The 19,382-nt window shown below is 35.5% G+C and overlaps 4 protein-coding genes across 4 annotated transcripts; 3 read left to right on the top strand and 1 right to left on the bottom strand.

Moving 5' to 3' along the window:
* Positions 1-2,405: 2,405 nt before the first annotated feature.
* On the top strand, positions 2,406-4,160 carry LOC125588418. Its single transcript, XM_048759753.1, has 3 exons — positions 2,406-2,882; positions 2,979-3,588; positions 3,796-4,160. Exons 1-3 carry the CDS (start codon positions 2,406-2,408, stop codon positions 4,158-4,160), a joined length of 1,452 nt encoding a protein of 483 aa, XP_048615710.1.
* Positions 4,161-4,781: 621 nt separating this feature from the next.
* Positions 4,782-5,523, top strand: LOC106345456 (thioredoxin-like 3-3). The gene is made up of 3 exons (XM_013784661.3): positions 4,782-4,991; positions 5,077-5,102; positions 5,205-5,523. The coding sequence occupies exons 1-3, from the start codon at positions 4,857-4,859 to the stop codon at positions 5,422-5,424; spliced, it is 381 nt and encodes a 126-aa protein (XP_013640115.1). The 5' UTR covers positions 4,782-4,856; the 3' UTR covers positions 5,425-5,523.
* Positions 5,524-6,827: 1,304 nt separating this feature from the next.
* LOC106452445 (cell division control protein 48 homolog D) lies at positions 6,828-11,070 on the top strand. The gene is made up of 8 exons (XM_013894558.3): positions 6,828-6,983; positions 7,080-7,245; positions 7,817-8,045; positions 8,336-9,102; positions 9,197-9,418; positions 9,734-9,805; positions 9,905-10,546; positions 10,622-11,070. The coding sequence occupies exons 1-8, from the start codon at positions 6,955-6,957 to the stop codon at positions 10,925-10,927; spliced, it is 2,433 nt and encodes an 810-aa protein (XP_013750012.1). The 5' UTR covers positions 6,828-6,954; the 3' UTR covers positions 10,928-11,070.
* Positions 11,071-13,746: 2,676 nt separating this feature from the next.
* On the bottom strand, positions 13,747-18,344 carry LOC106345457 (small polypeptide DEVIL 20-like). Its single transcript, XM_048761041.1, has one exon. It carries the CDS (start codon positions 15,819-15,821, stop codon positions 15,648-15,650), a length of 174 nt encoding a protein of 57 aa, XP_048616998.1. The 5' UTR covers positions 15,822-18,344; the 3' UTR covers positions 13,747-15,647.
* Positions 18,345-19,382: the final 1,038 nt, after the last annotated feature.

Here is a 19,382-nt window from a genome sequence, read left to right on the forward strand (position 1 = left end):
AATTAAACAAAAGGTAAAAAAATGGAATATGATTGAAAATGATCTTAGAAACTTATAAGTTGCAAATTTCAGCAATTAATATGTGGGAAATATGGTCACTCAGAAGCACTTTGCCCCGGTGCCCTCACTCACTCAAGAGGGGTAGGAGTGCCAGTGAACCCTGCTGCTCCTGCTTCAAAGCGTCGATCAAGAAGTGCAGAGAGTAAAGGTAGAAGGACATCAAGGCCTAATAGGTCAACTAGACAGTGGAGAGCGGCATCTTCCAAGTCGTCTATGGAACCTCCTAATCTTATTGAAAACGCTACTGCTGCTAAGGCTGAGAATGAGGGTTCCTGAGATTACTGAGGCTAATGAGGCCATTGAGGCCAATGAGGCCACTAAAGGCGGTGAGGCTCTCTCTGAGCCAATCAATGCTGTTGATACTGAATTGATGCATAAGACATCTGCTACTGAATCAAAGGTGGCTGCAAGCCCTCCTAATATGAAGCAGGTTATCTCACTTGATCGACACTCGGGCTACTCAATGGTGCATGTCTATCATGAACATGACGGAACCTCCCCGACTACTGACGGGACTGAAGTCAAGGAATCTGAGTCACCTTTCTTCCTGGTTAACAACAGGAAGGGTAGCCGCAAGGTTACCAAAGCTTAATACCAACATTTATAATGTTTTTTGCGTGGAATGTAAGAGGCCTGAACAGCGACAGACGCCACACCTTGGTCAAAGAGTGGATTAATATTCACAGACCCCTTTTTGGAGCATATCTAGAAACTCGTATACAACCCAACAACTCTAGAAGAATAAGCAGTGCCCTTCCGGTTGGCTGGAAGTATATATCTAACGCGGAGCATCATGATAACGCCCGTGTCATTGTTGTCTGGCACCCGAGTGTAACGGTAACGGTCTATCAAGCATCGTCACATGCTATCACTTGTGGAATTTTTTATCTCGGCTGAGAATATCAACTTCACTGTCACTTTCATCTATGCCAAGAATATGGCTGAAGATAGGCAGGAATTATGGAGCTAATTGGCTCATCTCAACAGCACCACTCCTCTTGCGAGATCTCCGTGGGCTGTGGTAGGGGATTTTAATCAGATACTACAGACCAGCACTCCAATCACCTCTCGGTGGAGGTTGACCTCCGTGGGCTGTGATTTCCTTGAACCGCAGCAGTCTGATCATGCTCCGTGTCTGTTCAAGATGCCCTCGATCGCTAGAAGAGTAACTAAACCTTTTAAATTCTTCCACCATGTGATAGACCATCCGGAGTATCTGAATTCGGTCAAGGAGGCATGGAACTGTGAGTCTATTGTGGGATCTATGCAATTTAAGCTTGCCAGGTCTATGAAGCTGATGAAAAAGGTTCTCCGCAAACTTAACTCTACACACTACAGTGGAATTACACAGAGAGTTAAAGATCAGGCAGCTAAAGTCACCACTCTTCAGTGCCAGCTATTAACAGCTCCTGACCCAGCTACAGCTAGACTTGAGCATGAAGAGAGAACTAAATGGAATACTCTTGCCAAAGCTGAGGAGAAATTTTACCACCAGAGATCCAGGGTTCGGTGGCATCATCTTAGGGACAGGGATACCGCATTTTACCACAAAACTGTGGTTTAGAGAACGACCCAGAACCACATACACTATCTCAGGGATGCCGATGACCACCTCATTGCAACAACTGCGGAGATAAAAAATCACGCTGCAGAGTATTTTCAAGGTATTCTCAGATCAACCAATATGGCAGAATCTCCTTGTACTATGGACGATATATGTTCCTTGCTTCCGCTCAGATGCAGCGAAGAACAGAGACTGGAAATCCAGAAAGAAGTAACACCTGAGGAGGTAACTAAGATAGTGTTTGCTATGCCGCTGAGTAAGAGCCCTGGACCTGATGGATATTCAGTTGAATTCATAAGGTCAACCTGGGCAATTGTGTGTACAGATGTAGTTGCTGTAGTATGTGAATTTTTCAGGAATGGCAGGCTGTTGAAGGACTTGAATAATACTGCAATTGAGCTAATACCAAAGGATCCTCAAGCGTGTAAACTCAATGACTACAGACCAATCAGTTGCTGTAATATAGTGTACAAGATCATAACCAAGATTCTTGCAAAAAGGATTTAGCCTATTCTCATGGAATGTATCAGCTCCAATCAGTCTGCTTTCCTTAAAGGCCGCAGCATGGGAGAAAATGTTCTTCTTACTTCAGAACTGATTTGGAACTATAATAAATCATCATGCCTGAAAAGCTCGATGCTAAAAGTTGACATTCGGAAAGCATTCGACACAGTTTCTTGGGATTTTATTCTGAAGATTTTGGAGGCACAACAATTTCCAGCCTTGTTCAGGACTTGGATCAGAGAATGCATAACTTCTCCACGTTTTTCCATCGCCATAAATGGGGAACTTGCTGGATTCTTTAGTGGCAAGAAAGGTCTGCGTCAAGGAGACAGTATCTCTCTGTATCTCTTTTATCATGGCTATGGAAGCTCTCACACAGTTACTGAACAGAGCTGTTGACGATGGAAGAATTAAACTTCATCCAAAATGTGAGACTCCAAGAGTAACACACCTTTTGTTTGCGGACGACCTTCTAATATTCTCAGATGGATCAAGAACTTCTCACGCAGGTATTGCAAGTGTCATGAGGGAGTTCAAAGAAATGACATGGCTTGATATTAATCCTCTCAAATCGGAAATTTTCTTCGGAGGCTACTTGGATTCTGAGGCTGCAGCACTGAGTAATATGTCTGACTTCAAGATAGGGACGTTCCCAACCAGATACTTGGGACTTCCTCTAAACCCTGCGAGAATCTCGATGGCAACATTGCAACCGTTTCTTGATAAGATTACTGGCAAGCTCCAATCTTGGACTGTAAAGTACTTATCCTATGCATGAAAGGTAAGAATGGTGGCTTATGTCATATACGGGATGGTTAATTTCTGGAGTGCTGTGTTTGTTCTACCACAGACATTTTATGCTAAAATAGACTCGCTGTGTGCTGCCTTCCTATGGAGAAATCATACTGGCTCAGCTTCAGGAGCTCGGGTGGCGTGGAAAGACGTATGTAAGCCTAAGGCCGAAGGCGGCCTTGGTCTGAGACCACTAGAGGAGTTTGGAACGGTGTTCACCCTTAAAAGGGTTTGGATCTTTTTCTCTTCATCAGGTTCTCTCTGGGTTGATTGGCTGAAAAACCATGTGTTCCACAGAGAAGGGTTTTGGTCATTATCTTATTATCCTAGACTGTCTCCCACAGTTCGTAGTATGTTACAGCTGCACCATGTGGTCTCTGAGTTCATGAGATGTGAAGTGGGGAATGGTGGAACAGCCTCTTTCTGGTTTGACCACTGGACACGCTTAGGACCTCTGATTCTATTTGCAGGACAAAACACCCCTAGAAGCCTTCGTATCAGGAAGAATGCTAAGGTTATTGAAGCCACAAGGAATGGGGAATGGTTAATGCCAGCTGCTCGATCTCAAGAGCTACAGAGTATCCAAATAGAGCTTACTACAATCTCTGCGCCTATAGTGGGGAACGAACCGGACAAGTTTCTTTGGCTCAAGTCTGATGGTACCAATGGTAATCTCTTTTCCTCCTAGGTCACTTGGTTGCATCTGCGAGATCCTTCTCCTACGGTCTATTGGGCTAGGGCAATTTGGTTTAAAGAAAACATTCCTAGACACACATTCACTACCTGGCTGGCTTTGCTGCAGCGTCTTCCTACTAGGGATCGCCTGCGTCGTTGGGGATTATCAGTTCCAGAGGCGTGCATTCTTTGTTCTTCAGGACTCGAAACACACCACCACCTCTTTTTCGAATGTGAGTACTCGTCAGCGCTGTGGCAACCGTGTGCATCTACAGTGTGGCCTCTCCCTCCAACATACATCCACTCTGCTGCTTCTTGGATACTAAGACCTCAGCAAGCAAGTAACTCAAGCTCTGCAGTTATCGTCAAGCTTGTGTTCCAATCTTCAGTCTACCTGATCTGGAAAGAAAGGAATGCTCGCATCTTCACAGCTACCTCTACTCCTCCCCAAGTGCTACAGAAAGCCCTTGACCGTCTTATCCGTGACCGGTTGCTCTCTTTTCCGGCCTCGACTCCTTCATCTCCTTCGATGCTTGAACTCTACTTCTCCTTCTGTCCTCCTTGAAGGGTGCTGCTCTCCCTTTTGCTCCTTTGTTTTGAGTTGTTTTTGTTTCTTTGCTTCTAATAAGTTGTACGCAACATTCAAAAAAATAAAAATGGTATAAATCTTAACATTTTACAAAAAAAAAAAAAAAAAAGAGAAAAAAATTGTTCAATGGAACTATGATGGTAATTAAACATGAAATTAACAAACAAAAACAACATATATTCCCAATGTATTTGGAAAATTAATTACTGTTTACACTTTAGTGTATCTTAGTTTGTAACTGAAATATTATACTCATAGTTGTTATTTGAACAGGTAAAGTCTTCTATCCTAAAGGTAAACGGGCCTAATCCAATGAAAATATGAGATTCAATAGATAGTTTTTTTAAATACAAAATAATAATAATTAAAATATAGACAAAAAATTAAAATACAAATGATATAATTTATTTGGAAACAAATAAAATTTTAAACAAAAAAAAAATTATAAATAACAATATTTATTTAATTTCTGGAAAAAAACTTAAAACAATCAATTTAATACAGAGGGAGTATTCTATTTGGATCAGCTTGGTTAAAATCGGTTAAGTATCAAATCGATTGGTTTGGGTTTGGCTAGTGGTAAGTAGACTTGTGTGGTTCGAGTAGGTTCTGTCAGCGGAAGGATATCAGCATTGGCAATTCCGAAACCAAAAACATAAAAAAAAAAAAAAAATGAAAAAGCAAGAATCGAATGGAGCAAATTCTGATTTCGAATCCAACTCGAACGGTAATGTCAATTTCAAAACTGCATCGACCGACCAAAGTCTTCTAACGATTCTTGACGACATCAAATCTTCCAGGTCTCCGGTAATGACAGGCTACATTTCATAAACGCTAAGACTCAAGCTGGTTCTAGTAACTAATCTTCTTGTTTTTCTTTTGTGATCTGCAGGCTGTCATTAACTACGGGGCTTCGTGGTATGATCTTGTTCTTTTCTTTTGGTACTTTACGAAAGACAGCATGTCATGTTTACAAACTGTTCGACGAAATGCTTCAATGAGAATGGTATTTTTTTTCAGGTGTGGAGTTTGTAGCCAGATTTTTCCTGCGTACGAAGAGCTTAGCAACAATTTTAAAGGGATGAAGTTTGTTTACGCAGACATCGACGAATGCCCTGAAACCACTCGTCACATCCGTTACACACCAACGTTTCAGTTTTACAGAAACGGAGAAAAAGTTGACGAGATGTTTGGAACTGGTGAAGAGAGGCTCCGTGATCGTCTTTGGCTTCACTCCTGAAAATCATCATGTGTTTATGAAAAAAATTAATTATGAAATCTGCAACTTTTGTAAACAGTATTTTATCATTTCATTACGGAGAATCATTTTCAGGCATAATAGATTATCTTGTTACATAATCAAAAACTGAATTCAAAGAGAGAAAAATAGTTGAGACTGAACTGATTTTTCTGTTAACTTGGGTCTAGTTTAGGCCACCCCAAGTATCCTGTATCTACTCTCGTGGTCCTTAACGTGGGAAGGAGTCAAAGAATGGAATATGGAGTTTAAAGCACCATTTTGTTTAATTAAATAAAGGTTTTAGAATGTGAACAAAATTAAAAAAATAAAGGTTTTAGATTCACTCGTAAATATGATTTCCATGTGTAAATATGATTTCCATGTGTTATTTGTAAGTTCTTTTCTTTATTGAACTGGTTTGAATAATTTTATATATATAAGTTTCGTCATTTTACAGATAATATGAATTAAAAGAACAAATGAAATGTTACAAACCAAAATCTAGAACAATTAGGATAAAAAGAAGAAAAAGACAAGATTTATTTTCCATTTGATTTTTTTTTTGGGTTAAATATGTAACTAAGGAAGAGGTAAAAAAAGTTCCGGCAAATAGAAAAGGTAAATAATAACGTCAAAAAGAAAATGTTAAAAAATAAAAGAGTCGTAAAACTTAGGGTCCCCAAATTAAAAAAAAAACTTTAGTTGTTTCTAATCCTAATTCTTTCTCTCCCAGATCCTTTCGTAAACAAAGTCGTCTTTTCTAAACGGGGACGGACAGGGACAATCACGATTCATCCCCAAATTAAATAAAAAATTAGGGTCCTTCCTTTTCAAGAATCATCGAAAATGAAATAAGTCAAAAACTTTAGTTGTTTCTAATCCTAATTCTTTCTCTCCCAGATTATCCATCTTTTCACTCAAATTTTTTTATTTAGAATTCACCATTTTAATAAATTCTAGGTAAAATTGCAATGAAACACTGTGCTTCAATTTAACGATTTTCTTTCCAGAAAAGATGACTTTATTTACGGAAGGTTAAAGGCACTAAAGATTTAATAGTTAATGGTTTAAAATATAAAATTATAGTTATGGTTTTTTATCCGATTTAAAAATAGTTGAGGAATTAAATCACTAAAATATCAGTTGACTGTAAACGTCACGTGTCGTTTCTGTATTTATATGAAATGCCGCATTTTGATTTAACGGATCTCTGATGATTTTGTTAACGGAAGATTAACGGCATTAACGATTTAATAGTTGTGAGTTTAAAAACATAAAGTTTAGTCAGGTTTTCCATCCGACAAAAAAATAGTTTAGTTGGAGTTTTAAATCACTAAAAAGCTAAATATAAACTAAAAACTTTTCTCTGATGTCAAGAAACGTGTTTGTCTGTTGTATATAAAAGACACACGTGGCTGTACATATCCGCAAAAGAGACCGAACCGATCACTTCACCAAAGTATTCACAGCTGTTTGAAAGAGTTTTTTATTCTCTTTGCGAAGCTCTGTTATTCTACTTGAAAACTAGCCATGGCGAATCAACCTGAATCATCTGATCCGTAAGTAGTTGCGGATTGCAAAGTAGCTATGTTTTGTTTGTGAAGCTCTGTTCTTGTTTCGGCTTCTTATGTTTTTGTTTTTCTTTAATCTTTCAGGAAGGGAGCGAAGAGGGACTTTAGCACCGCGATTTTGGAGAAGAAGAAGGCGGTGAATCGTTTGGTTGTGGATGAGGCCATCAACGATGACAACTCCGTCGTGTCTCTACACCCTGAAACCATGGAGAAGCTACAGCTCTTTCGTGGAGATACCATCTTACTCAAGGTTTTTGTTGTCTCAAGGTTTTTGTTTTGAGAAAACACGGATAATGCACGAATTTTTTTTAAGAACATGATTTAGGCAAATACATATTTTAGAGTTAATATTTTGATTATATAAATTAATAATTTTGTAAACATTTAGACTAGTATTTTACACAACACTTTTTAGACTTGTATTTATACATCCCGTCAAAATACGATATTTTTTTTCCTCGTGTATTAAAAATGGTGTAACTTTATAGTGGAGTTGAATTTTATTCTGAACCTATTTTTATTTTGAAGTAAAAATAAAGTATTGAACAAAAATAAATTCATTATTTTATTTACTGGATAAATCCATTTTCATTGTAGAAGGAAATAGAGTAGAATTGGAACATTCAAAACTTTATTTTAAAATGAAAAATGGAATGAGTTTGGAAATGTTCATTTACTTACCTCGCTGAGTCCGAGGGTCTTTTTTTTTTTGAAACTTGTATTTATACATCCCGTCAAAATACGATATGTGAACGTGTATTCAACTGTGCGTGTGTTGACATCTTCGTTTTATCTTCTCTTTGTGTATCGTGTTGATGCAGGGGAAGAAGAGGAAGGATACTGTGTGTATTGCTTTAGCTGATGACACATGTGATGAACCAAAGATTAGGATGAACAAAGTTGTCAGGTCGAACCTGAGAGTTAGGCTCGGAGATGTAGTCTCTATCCATCAGTGCCCTGATGTCAAGTATGGGAAGCGTGTTCACATCTTACCCTTAGATGATACCATTGAAGGGATTACTGGAAATATATTTGATGCCTACCTTAAACGTGAGTGTTTTCTCTTCCTTTATTTTACCATTGTCTTGATTGTTTGCAAATATTCTAGAAGTCGGTCTTTCATAAGTCATAACGCAAATGATTTTCTTAAAATTTGATTTATAATCTGATTTATGTAGTTAAAATCGGTTAAAAAATTTAAGGTGTTTGTGCTTATGTCTCCAGGGCCCGATATGAAATTTTGGGAGCCAGAAGCATTTGCCAAGAATTTTAATAATTCCGTCTCTGTATGTCTCTTAATGTTCTATGTTTAACATATTGGGTTTCTTGCATCTTGCCAGCTTATTTCTTGGAGGCATACCGCCCAGTGAGGAAGGGTGATCTTTTCCTAGTTAGAGGAGGGATGAGAAGTGTTGAGTTTAAGGTTATTGAGACCGATCCTGATGAGTACTGTGTGGTGGCTCCAGACACAGAGATATTCTGTGAGGGTGAACCTATAAAGAGAGAGGATGAGGAGAGGTTGGATGAAGTTGGTTACGATGATGTCGGTGGTGTTAGGAAACAAATGGCTCAGATTAGGGAACTTGTTGAGCTCCCTTTGAGGCATCCACAGCTCTTCAAGTCCATCGGTGTTAAGCCTCCTAAAGGAATCTTACTCTATGGCCCTCCTGGTTCAGGCAAGACACTGATTGCTCGTGCTGTTGCTAATGAGACCGGTGCGTTTTTCTTCTGTATCAATGGTCCGGAGATCATGTCCAAGCTAGCTGGTGAGAGTGAAAGCAACCTTAGGAAAGCGTTCGAGGAGGCTGAGAAGAATGCACCTTCCATAATTTTCATTGATGAGCTTGATTCCATTGCTCCAAAACGAGAGAAGACGCATGGGGAGGTTGAGAGAAGGATTGTTTCACAGCTCTTGACGCTAATGGATGGTCTTAAATCAAGAGCTCATGTGATTGTTATGGGAGCTACCAACCGTCCTAACAGCATTGACCCGGCTTTGAGAAGGTTTGGAAGATTTGACAGGGAGATTGATATTGGTGTTCCCGATGAGATTGGTCGTCTTGAAGTTCTCAGGATTCACACCAAGAACATGAAGCTCGCAGAAGATGTAATCTTCTGTTATATATATATATATATATATAGTTATTATTCTTATTTTCTTCTGCCCTCGTTAGACTTGACATTGATTTGCTATTAAACAGGTTGATTTGGAAAGAGTATCTAAAGACACACATGGGTATGTTGGTGCGGACCTTGCGGCATTATGCACTGAAGCTGCTCTCCAATGCATCCGGGAGAAGATGGATGTGATTGACCTAGAAGATGAGGAGATAGATGCTGAGATTCTCAACTCTATGGCTGTGACTAATGAGCATTTCCAGACAGCTCTTGGTAATAGCAATCCTTCTGCTCTACGTGAGACGGTGAGTTCAATTTTTTGGTTTAATGTTTCTCAGTCTGTTAAGTACTTCCCTAGGTTTCACAAAAATATCAATTTATGATTATTTTTTGTTTGAAAAGTGTCATTTTATATTTTAAATATGGCATTACATATATACTCTATTTTTTTTCCTTCTGGAATAACAAATAGATTTTTATTTTAATCATTTTTATTCAATTAGTTACACTATTAAATAAGAGTATTATTATATTTTGTAATTTTCTTAATATGCAAGAAATGTGTGAAAGTGAAAACGGATGGAGTATCTTATCAAACTGTTATTTTCTCCTACATTCAGGTCGTTGAGGTGCCTAATGTTTCTTGGGAAGACATTGGTGGTCTTGAGAATGTCAAGAGGGAACTACAAGAGGTAAGGAGTTTCAACATTCAATATCATTTTCAAATATTCGCATGTGAATAATTAATAATGATACTGGACTAATCTTATTCAAAATTTGTTATATTTTAGACTGTTCAATATCCAGTGGAGCATCCTGAGAAGTTTGAGAAGTTTGGTATGTCGCCATCTAAAGGAGTCCTGTTCTACGGTCCTCCTGGTTGTGGAAAGACCCTTTTGGCCAAGGCCATCGCCAACGAGTGTCAAGCCAATTTCATCAGTATCAAAGGTCCCGAGCTCCTGACAATGTGGTTCGGAGAAAGTGAGGCCAATGTGAGAGAGATATTCGACAAAGCACGCCAGTCTGCTCCTTGTGTTCTTTTCTTTGATGAGCTAGACTCCATCGCCACTCAGAGAGGGAGCAGCGTTGGAGACGCCGGTGGCGCAGCAGACAGAGTATTGAACCAGCTTCTTACGGAGATGGATGGTATGTCTGCTAAGAAGACTGTCTTTATCATCGGAGCAACAAACAGACCAGATATCATCGACCCTGCGCTTCTTCGTCCCGGTCGTCTTGATCAGCTCATCTACATTCCTCTTCCTGATGAGGAGTCTCGTTACCAGATCTTTAAGTCTTGCTTGAGGAAGTCTCCAGTGGCTAAGGATGTTGACTTAAGGGCTCTTGCCAAGTACACACAAGGGTTCAGCGGTGCAGACATCACAGAGATTTGTCAGCGTGCTTGCAAGTACGCCATCAGAGAGAACATCGAGAAGGTGTCCGAATCTTGAAACATAACGGCTAATCTTGAAACATAACGACTTATGATGTTTTTTTATTTGTTTGTTTAGGATATTGAGAAGGAGAGGAAGAAGGCAGAGACACCAGAAGCAATGGAAGAGGACGAGGAGGAGATTGCAGAGATAAAAGCTAGTCATTTTGAAGAATCAATGAAGTTTGCGAGGAGGTCTGTGAGTGATGCAGACATACGCAAGTATCAGGCTTTTGCTCAGACTCTCCAGCAGTCACGTGGGATTGGGAGTGAGTTCAGGTTCCCTGATGCGACAGGCACTGGAGGTGCAGCCGCCATGGCTGGTGGAGGTGACCCGTTTGCTACTGCGGGAGGAGCAGCTGAGGACGATGATCTCTATAGTTAAATAAATATGATCACAGTCTTTTCTCTCTGTACTTTGTTCCCTAGAAAATCTTTAACTTGTTTCTGTCATGTTTTTATTTAGTGTTTTTGTATGTATAATGAATCTATTATATGGATTCATAAGGAAATAAATCTTATAGAAATGGAATCCTAAAGTTGTAAGACTGTGCATTAACATGATATAAAATCATCTCTCCAATCAATCCATAAACTCGCTCCAACTATAGTAAGTATGTAGACCACCCTGATACTGGGTGTAAATTTACTTTGTGCCTTTGTGGACTCAATTTTAAAATGGCTTTATTGTTTATGAGCCCATGCTGTATATTTAGTTCGGTCTTTATGCGTGGATTCGTTGTCGAGGCCTGTATTATGTTTATGTATTCAGATTTTCGATGAAATGGAGAAAAGAGGGTTAGAATCTTTTTGTCTTGTCGTGGGTAATTTTGATAAGTAAAAACGAGCAGGTTTTACCTTGAGCCCGCCAGGTTCTGTCAGGCTGGACCTTTTTCTTATTGTGTCAATCAATAAAAAATGAAACTGGACCTGCCTAGCTCATTTAGCAGGCAACGAAAATTTGTTGTCCTCTACGCTATATAGCCTGGTCCATTTAGCAGAAGATATAACAAAAATTTGTGCTTATACCCTCAATTTTTCACATGATTGAGTGAGACTTTGGACTCTTGATTATATTAGTTATGAATCTAGTGTTTTTTTTTTCCAGCGAATCTAGTGTTCATGATGAATCTTTTAGAATTTTGTATGCATACAATGACGTTAACCTTCAATTGCTCTATTTGTGGAAATTGAGAAAAGATTATGATTCGACACTTCTTTTTGTCGTTCTTCATTATTATATCATCACTTATTATTAGTTTTTATAAGAATTCATAAATAGTACGTATAGCTTCATAACAACTTAATAAAAAATTATAACACATTCCAAATATTCATCAGAACAGTGGCGTGGGCGTGTAAATTAACCACTGTCTTTCTTGTCTTTGTAGAATAAAAGATTGAATATTCGACAACACAAATGCTAATTTAAATGAAGTATAGAGTACACTAGAGCCATGCATTGTTCTAAACCCTCTAATGGTCTTAATTAACACTATTTCCATAGTATTTAGCATTGTGTATCCATGATTTGCCGTGTCCGCTTAAGACCATGATTAACCCGGAATTCTTAGAGTGGGATTCTTAGCGGAAGTTAAGAAACTGTTTCTTAACTTCTGCTAAGAACCATATCCTAAGAACTCGGGTTAATCATGCTCTAAGATCTCTCGACTGACTGAGCCATTTATTAAAGTTTTTTTTCCTGAATTCTGTTAGAGCCGAGTGTCACCCCGCTCCAAACCCGGTCTGAGATCTCAATCTGAGCAAAAATTGGTCCAGATCAAGTATCAGCAAAGCCCAAAAATGAACCATAGGTCCACATAGGTCTAAGCCCACCCCAGACCAAAAAAGTCTTACATAACGAGTTCGGGGAGTCAAACGAAAACGTAATGACTTTAAACGCATTAAAGACCACCATAAAAACACTTGATTCACGCCGGAGACCAAGCCGCAGTTGCGATACACTTTCAAGGACCTATAAAAGAAGAATGACAAGTTAAGGAAAGGGGATCTGATTCTCTTCATAGCTAAGCTATAGTCTCAATACTCATACTCTCTTGTTCTTAAATACTCTTTATATTCATTGTTTATTAAGTCTTAATCTTATCATCAATAAAACAAGCATTTTTCATAGTTGATCATAGCTCAGATTTTTTTTTAGATAACCCTTTTGACAAGTTAATTACCGAAAACTTAAATCCTATTTCTGGGTGAATTTTATGATTCAACAAACTCCACCATAGACAAACCATTCAAACTCAAGCCAAGTGACCAAGTGGCTCACCCTCAGAATTACATACAATAACATCGATCTTGGAACGGTAGCAAGTTAACATCCTCAGACCATATTGTTCCATCACCACTGTGCCATTATACATGGGACAAACGACACCTATCTATTCAACCAAAGTAGTCAGCCAAAATAGATAAGTACTTAACTAAGAGAAGTGTAGCTCATCTGGATCGAATGTTCGATCCTATTCAATTTTTTTTACTTAAATAGAATTTGCAGTAAAAGCAATTCCAAAAAAGACACCAGAGTAAGTTTCATTTCATTATAATTTTTTTTTTTTTGTTTTAGAAGAAAAATAACAAAAGTAACGAGAAAGGACCGCACGAGTGTCTATGCACACCTTTTTAATCCTGCCATTTGAGAAAATTATATTGCCGCAGCCCGCAAGGATCCGGTTCTCTACGCATGTCCTACATATATTCACGATCCACATATTGACATCATACGCTCAAATACTAAATAATCAGATTAATTTTTCAGAGTATCCGACAATTATCCATTGCTAATCTTTAGTCCAAAAATTATCCGTCGTTAATTAGTCTAATTGATTTTAATGTTTCGAGAGAATTTTTTTTTTGAAAAAAGATGTTAAGAATTACTCCCTCCGTTTCATATTAAGTGTCGTTGTAGAGAATTTTTTTCTTTACAAAATAAGTGTCGTTTTCGATTTTCAATGCAAAATTTATTAATTTTATGCAGTAATTTATTTTTCTATTGGTTGAAATATGATTAGGTGTATAGGTAATTGTGTTTTTATATATGAAATATACAAAATTAATTATTTTTTTAATCTGTATGCAAAAGGTCAAAATGACACTTAATATGAAACATATGGAGTAATAATCTATTTTCACTCATCGCTTGCGGCGTGTCGGAAACGATCAAGAATTGGAACAAAAGCATGCACGTGATGTTGGGTTCGTTTAGGTTTTTTTTTTTTTTGATAAAGGGCTTAGGGTTCGTTTAGGTTGTTAGCTTATTTTTGGCTTTGGATCCTTTTCACATTTTACACAGTCATAATTGTTTTTTTTTTTTTTTTGCTTAAACAATCATAATTGTTGCTATAGTTTATTAGTGTTGGGTCGTATTTTCTTTAAAGTAGTGGTAACAATGACTACATGCTTTTAACCAAAAAAAATCAATAAACCAAGAACAGTGGACTACATAATGTAGTCTACATTGGTAGTGAAATTTTCTACGTATTTAAGATCCCATTATCAATCCTTCAGTACTATATATTTTGGGGCTTGGGAGTGAAATACTGATATGTACCCTTTAGGCCTTTACATTTTGCATAAGATATGTTTTACAATGAAACATTTCAATCACCGTTCAGTAAAGGATATGATTTGACACAACTTATTTCATACTATTATATTCACTTGTTTCCTGGATGGTGCGTGTCCTGAATTCCACAACCTATTATTCTTTCGCTTTTCCTTTATTATATGCATTGAGGAATAAATTATGAACGCGTGAAAAAAAACTATAAAGATAGATTTTCAAAACGTTATATTAAATCATTTGGAAAAAATGAAAAACCCTACATGATTAACCTACTACATCATCAAACATCTGACCCCTCCCTACACCGACAAAATAGAAAAAAATAGAGCATTGTTTCGATTTGTATTATTTGTGTGAATTTGACTCGACTCACATGGACTCTCTAAGGCCATATAGTCTTTGTCTTTTTTTTTTTTTGAAACACTGCCATAGTCTTTGTCATAATTAATTTATCTCTTATTCACCTTTAGATTTATTTTCCTTTTTGGGGTCTCTCTGGCATTGTTTTTGTAATAGAACTTTTCTCTCTAGCATTGTTACTCTGTGTTTGTTATATATTTCATCATTGTATATTCAACGTGATTGAACTTCTTTTCTCTGAAAACGAGACTATTGTGCATTGATTTTGTAATAGAGACTACCAACTACTGTTGATAAGAAGTTGTTTTTTTCTTCCTTTTTTGGCTATTTCATAATTAAACATTTTGTAAATCACACATGGGTGATCTAGTGGTAAGTGGAATTTTGAAAGCTAAGCGTTTCGGGTTCAAAGCAACTACACGACACTAAACTTGAGTGATCCACACGGATATGAATCATGTTTTAGATCTCATTTAAATATCCAGAGAAAATATCCATACGTGGGTTTCACCTCTCTTTAGAGGAGCAGTCTGAGCTCTTACGTAAGTCTAAGATATCCTCAAGATCTTTTTTTTTAAAGATGAAATCTTAGTGAGTAAGGCTCAAGTCAGGGCCTTAATATCTATGATGTTTTTATAAACCTGCATAAGGTATATATTATATTGATCTATTCAAAAGTAAAACTGGAAGAACAAAGTATTTCATCACAAACATAAGTGTTCTTTTAAGTTCACTGATTGTGCTATAAAGTGTCCCTTTATTCATATATTATGATTCATGAATCATGACAATATAATGAGCATTCGGAAGCTCAATGCATGGTCTGAGTATATCTAAAATACCGTAATTAAATTTTCGTATACACTATTGCAAGTAAAGTACAGATTTTTGAGGGCCAAAGCGTTAGAGAAAAAGAGAGAGCAAATAATTAGTTACTTGAACAACTAAGAACTTTTTCAGAAGCTACCATTCAAAGTCAACCCAAAGACATAAGTCGCAAATTTATAAAGCATTTCTATGAATGCATTACATTAATACCATCATGTTATATATAACTTAAATACCAACCCTAGTCCAAATGTACTAGAAGAAAAATGAAAATGGCAACCACCAAAGAAGATACAATTAAAGAAAGACAAGAAGAAAAAATGCATAAGGTAAAAACCTAAATCGAAACACGGTATCGGTCGCGGTCACGCTCACGCCCGCAGACTAACGTGGCGATACAATGGGCAATGATGTAAAACTTGCCTCTCTGTTTCTTCATCATGTGGCTACATTTTTTTCTGAAAGTCGTGCACGGCTCGCATATCCCACTCGAGCTGTTCTCATCCTTCATTACTTTAGTTCCTCTTACTTGGTTATCTAAACAATACAAGGAAGAAATTTGTATTCAATGTCAAAAATAATGGTTTCTGTTTCAGAAAAAATGTAGTAAAGATGTGAAGCGAGAGAGAAAGAGGGAGCTTTAAGTCAATATATGGAGGGAGCAAAGCCAATGCATTAGAAAGAGGGGTTACCGGCTCTGGTACGATAAATGATTGCTAGTAACATGTTCTTTCTTTTCTTCTAGAAATACATATATTATGGATTATGGATGATTGGTTGGAGTGTAGTAGGTTAATTATAAAATTATTCATTCCGCAGAATCAATACAAACTATAAGATAAATATTTGTCTCACTCGAATTTTAATTTTGTCTCTAGTTAGTTTAGCTTTCTTCAAGTCTGATAGAGATAGAGATCTTTTTTTCAGAAAAAAAAGTTTGATATAGATTTTACATAACAGTAGCTATCATGAATATTGCAATATTATGCATTTTATAAAGTAGTAATTAAAATGTCGTATGCGTTTTTTGGTTTCCGTTCTACCGGTGAAGTTAGTTTAAGGTAACTTTTAGTGGGAAGATTACTAGATTACGTTTAAGGACTTGATTACGTATTCCATTAAGGTTTATTTTTGAGGTTAAGAATATACAAATGGAGAGAGAATTGATCAATCTTTTAAACTTCACGAAACAGAGAACTAAATACTAATCATGTTGGTCCAAAATCTAAAATATGAATTGCCAAATGTCGATATCGACCGACAATACTTTAGTTTCCCTTTTAACATTTTTTTACGAAAAAGGACTTTCATTGAGAATTTTGATAGTACTATCAAAAACTGGTTTTGAATTAGAAAAACATATTAAATTCATAACTATTAAACATACTAGTTTGAGTTTCTTTAAATCAATGTGTGAACTGAACGGTAACATTTATGACTATATTTTCTCCAGAAAAAAAACATTTTTGAATATATATTTAATAAAGACTTATTTAAAAGTTTGAGCTGTAAACATAGTATATTCAATTCGCCTCATATGACGAAGTTGCATGTGTGTAATTTGAAGAGATATAACCACATCCAGTGACGTACTTATTGGTTGATCTTTGGTGAACATCTGAAATGTGAATGGTCGGTCTCCGTAGACCGGTCCCCACAAAGGTAAATCCGATCAGCATCGGCAGTTCATTTTAGGTTCCTATGGCATAATATAAACCACACTTTCTTTTGAAGATTACGTATCAAAATTGATTGCAGTTTTCCTTTACACATATGACCCTACTGAAGTAAGAACACCTAGAATTCTTGTTTCATTTAACTTTTTCTTTTGTATTGTCACTGTAAGTAGATCAATGCATAAGAAAGCTTATTTAGAATTGATGCTCAAAAGTGCTGGTAAATAAGAAAATGAAACTGGTGATGAGATAGCTCATTTAATTTAGAGTTTTATTAAGTGCAAGAAAACAAAAGAAAGGAAAAGATTAATTATAAAAAAATAAAATTCAGTAATGCTTTGTTTGACATCATAAAATAGGATGAAGGAGATGCAACTCTCAATGTTATTTCTCTTGAACTTTTTTGTTTAAAACGGGATACCATTTCATATTAATTTCCAAGTGAAAAGTTTATGGTTACAAGGCATAAAACTATGCCCGGTGTTTGAAAATAGAAACTGAAATGAAGCAAGATATAAACTCAAGAGAGATCCTGTTATCTGTGAAAATGCTCGAAGAGAGCATCGATGGCTTTCTTTGGAGGTGGGTGTTTGAGCTGCGATGATGAGAAGAAGCTGTCTCTTGATGACTTGAACTCATTGCACACATTTATATATGAATCTATCTTTGTTAATAATTTTAGTTACATGGGGTTTTTGGATTTAATTTTAGTCATGATACTGGGCTTTTGTTATCAGGCCAACTCCAATGGGGACACCAAAACACCTTTCATCTTCAATAGAACACTAAAAATTACACAATTCCACCAAATTTGCTATAGAGTAATTAATGTTATACCAAATTTGGTGTAATACTATTTATCACACCAAATATTAATATACATATTTTATTGTGGTTTATTTTATAACATAGTTTAATTATTACTCCTTCTGTTTTTTAATGTTGCATATTCTAGATTTTTCACACATTTTAATAAAACATATTAAATTTGCATATTTTTTTGTGTTTATCTTTGTTTCATAATTTTAAACCAATAACAATTCAGTAAATGCAATTAAGTTTTTTGAAATTTGCAATTAGTTAATGAAACATGTCTTGAAAATGTAAAAAATTGATCTTTTTAAAACAAATTTTTTCCCTAGAATATGTAATATTAAGGAACAGAGGGAGTATTATTATTAATTAGTTCAAATTTGTAATTAAACATAAATATACTATTTTTACATAATTAAAATATTTTTTATTTTATTTTCAAGTAAGAAATCAATAAATGATACTTTATATTCTAAAAAATAAATATCATAAAACTTTTATCTGTTACTTTTAATAATATAAAATTTTAATTAGTATTTTATGAAATATAGAAATTAATAATATAAGCGGGATAAGATTAAAATGCATATTAAAATTGAAATAAATACTCAAAACATAAAATAAATATATTACTTTGTTATGTGCTTTTCATAATTAATACTTAGTAATTTTTAATATAATATATATATATATATATATATATATATAAAATAAATACATAAAAGTATAATATTGTTAAACCAAAAAATATAAATGTAAATAAATTTTATAAACATAAAATTGCAAAAATTTACCAAACATAATATCTAAGTATGGTAAAATAATTATTTATCAATTACAAATAATAGCAATATGAAAATAATTAAAACTAAAAATATCAAATAATATATAATATTACTTTTGGTGTAATATTTGGTATCATGGTTGGAGATGACAAAAAAAAATATGACATCAAAATAACAAATTTAGTGTAATTTCAACACCATAATTAGAGATGTCATGTGTATGGTTTAATACTCTGTAGTTGTTCAAAAAGAAAAACTCGGTAAAAAACTTGGTGTGGTGTGGGTGAAATGTACGCTCCTTGTCTAAAAGTCATTTTTTCATGTAATTTCAGTAGATGGGTTCGAACCCTATAAATGCAGCTTTAGTATTTCTTATCTAAAAAACAAAAAGTATTTTAACATACATAATTATATAACCAAGTTTAATTTTAAAATAAAAATTAAACCAATTAGCAAGCTGTGTAATGGTTTTGTATGGATATCTCAAAATTCTCATTTTATGTTTTTCATCTTTTTAATACTTTTATATTTTAAAACTATAAGATATTCACACGAAAAATTTCCAATAGCAATACTTAAAAAGAAAATATGTTAGTTCCCGTAATATGAAACCACCATTTCTATCTAGTGCGTAACATTTTCTTATACAATTTATACATTTTGTTTGTGTAATTAAAAGTTGTCAAAAGTAAAACAAAAAAAAAATCCAAATAAGAAAGTACAATGTTCTTACTGTTGTAAATGAAGTGTTGGGGAAATACTTCTGTTATTATTACTGTCGACCAGAAAGTCAATATA

The sequence above is a fragment of the Brassica napus genome, chromosome C6 (assembly GCF_020379485.1).
Source record: "Brassica napus cultivar Da-Ae chromosome C6, Da-Ae, whole genome shotgun sequence".
In the NCBI taxonomy this organism is placed as follows: domain Eukaryota; kingdom Viridiplantae; phylum Streptophyta; class Magnoliopsida; order Brassicales; family Brassicaceae; genus Brassica; species Brassica napus.

Bases quoted from the DNA above. Each gene is read 5' to 3' on its own strand.
- LOC125588418 (XM_048759753.1), top strand. From the start codon at position 2,406: ATGGGGAACTTGCTGGATTCTTTAGTGGCAAGAAAGGTCTGCGTCAAG. The intron at 2,883-2,978 runs GTAAAGTACTTA...GTTCTACCACAG, and splicing joins GCAAGCTCCAATCTTGGACT to ACATTTTATGCTAAAATAGA. The intron at 3,589-3,795 runs GTAATCTCTTTT...TTTGTTCTTCAG, and splicing joins CAAGTCTGATGGTACCAATG to GACTCGAAACACACCACCAC.
- LOC106345456 (XM_013784661.3), top strand. From the start codon at position 4,857: ATGAAAAAGCAAGAATCGAATGGAGCAAATTCTGATTTCGAATCCAAC. The intron at 4,992-5,076 runs GTAATGACAGGC...TGTGATCTGCAG, and splicing joins TCAAATCTTCCAGGTCTCCG to GCTGTCATTAACTACGGGGC. The intron at 5,103-5,204 runs GTATGATCTTGT...ATTTTTTTTCAG, and splicing joins ATTAACTACGGGGCTTCGTG to GTGTGGAGTTTGTAGCCAGA.
- LOC106452445 (XM_013894558.3), top strand. From the start codon at position 6,955: ATGGCGAATCAACCTGAATCATCTGATCC. The intron at 7,246-7,816 runs GTTTTTGTTGTC...GTGTTGATGCAG, and splicing joins GAGATACCATCTTACTCAAG to GGGAAGAAGAGGAAGGATAC. The intron at 9,103-9,196 runs GTAATCTTCTGT...GCTATTAAACAG, and splicing joins ACATGAAGCTCGCAGAAGAT to GTTGATTTGGAAAGAGTATC.
- LOC106345457 (XM_048761041.1), bottom strand. From the start codon at position 15,821: ATGAAGGATGAGAACAGCTCGAGTGGGATATGCGAGCCGTGCACGACT.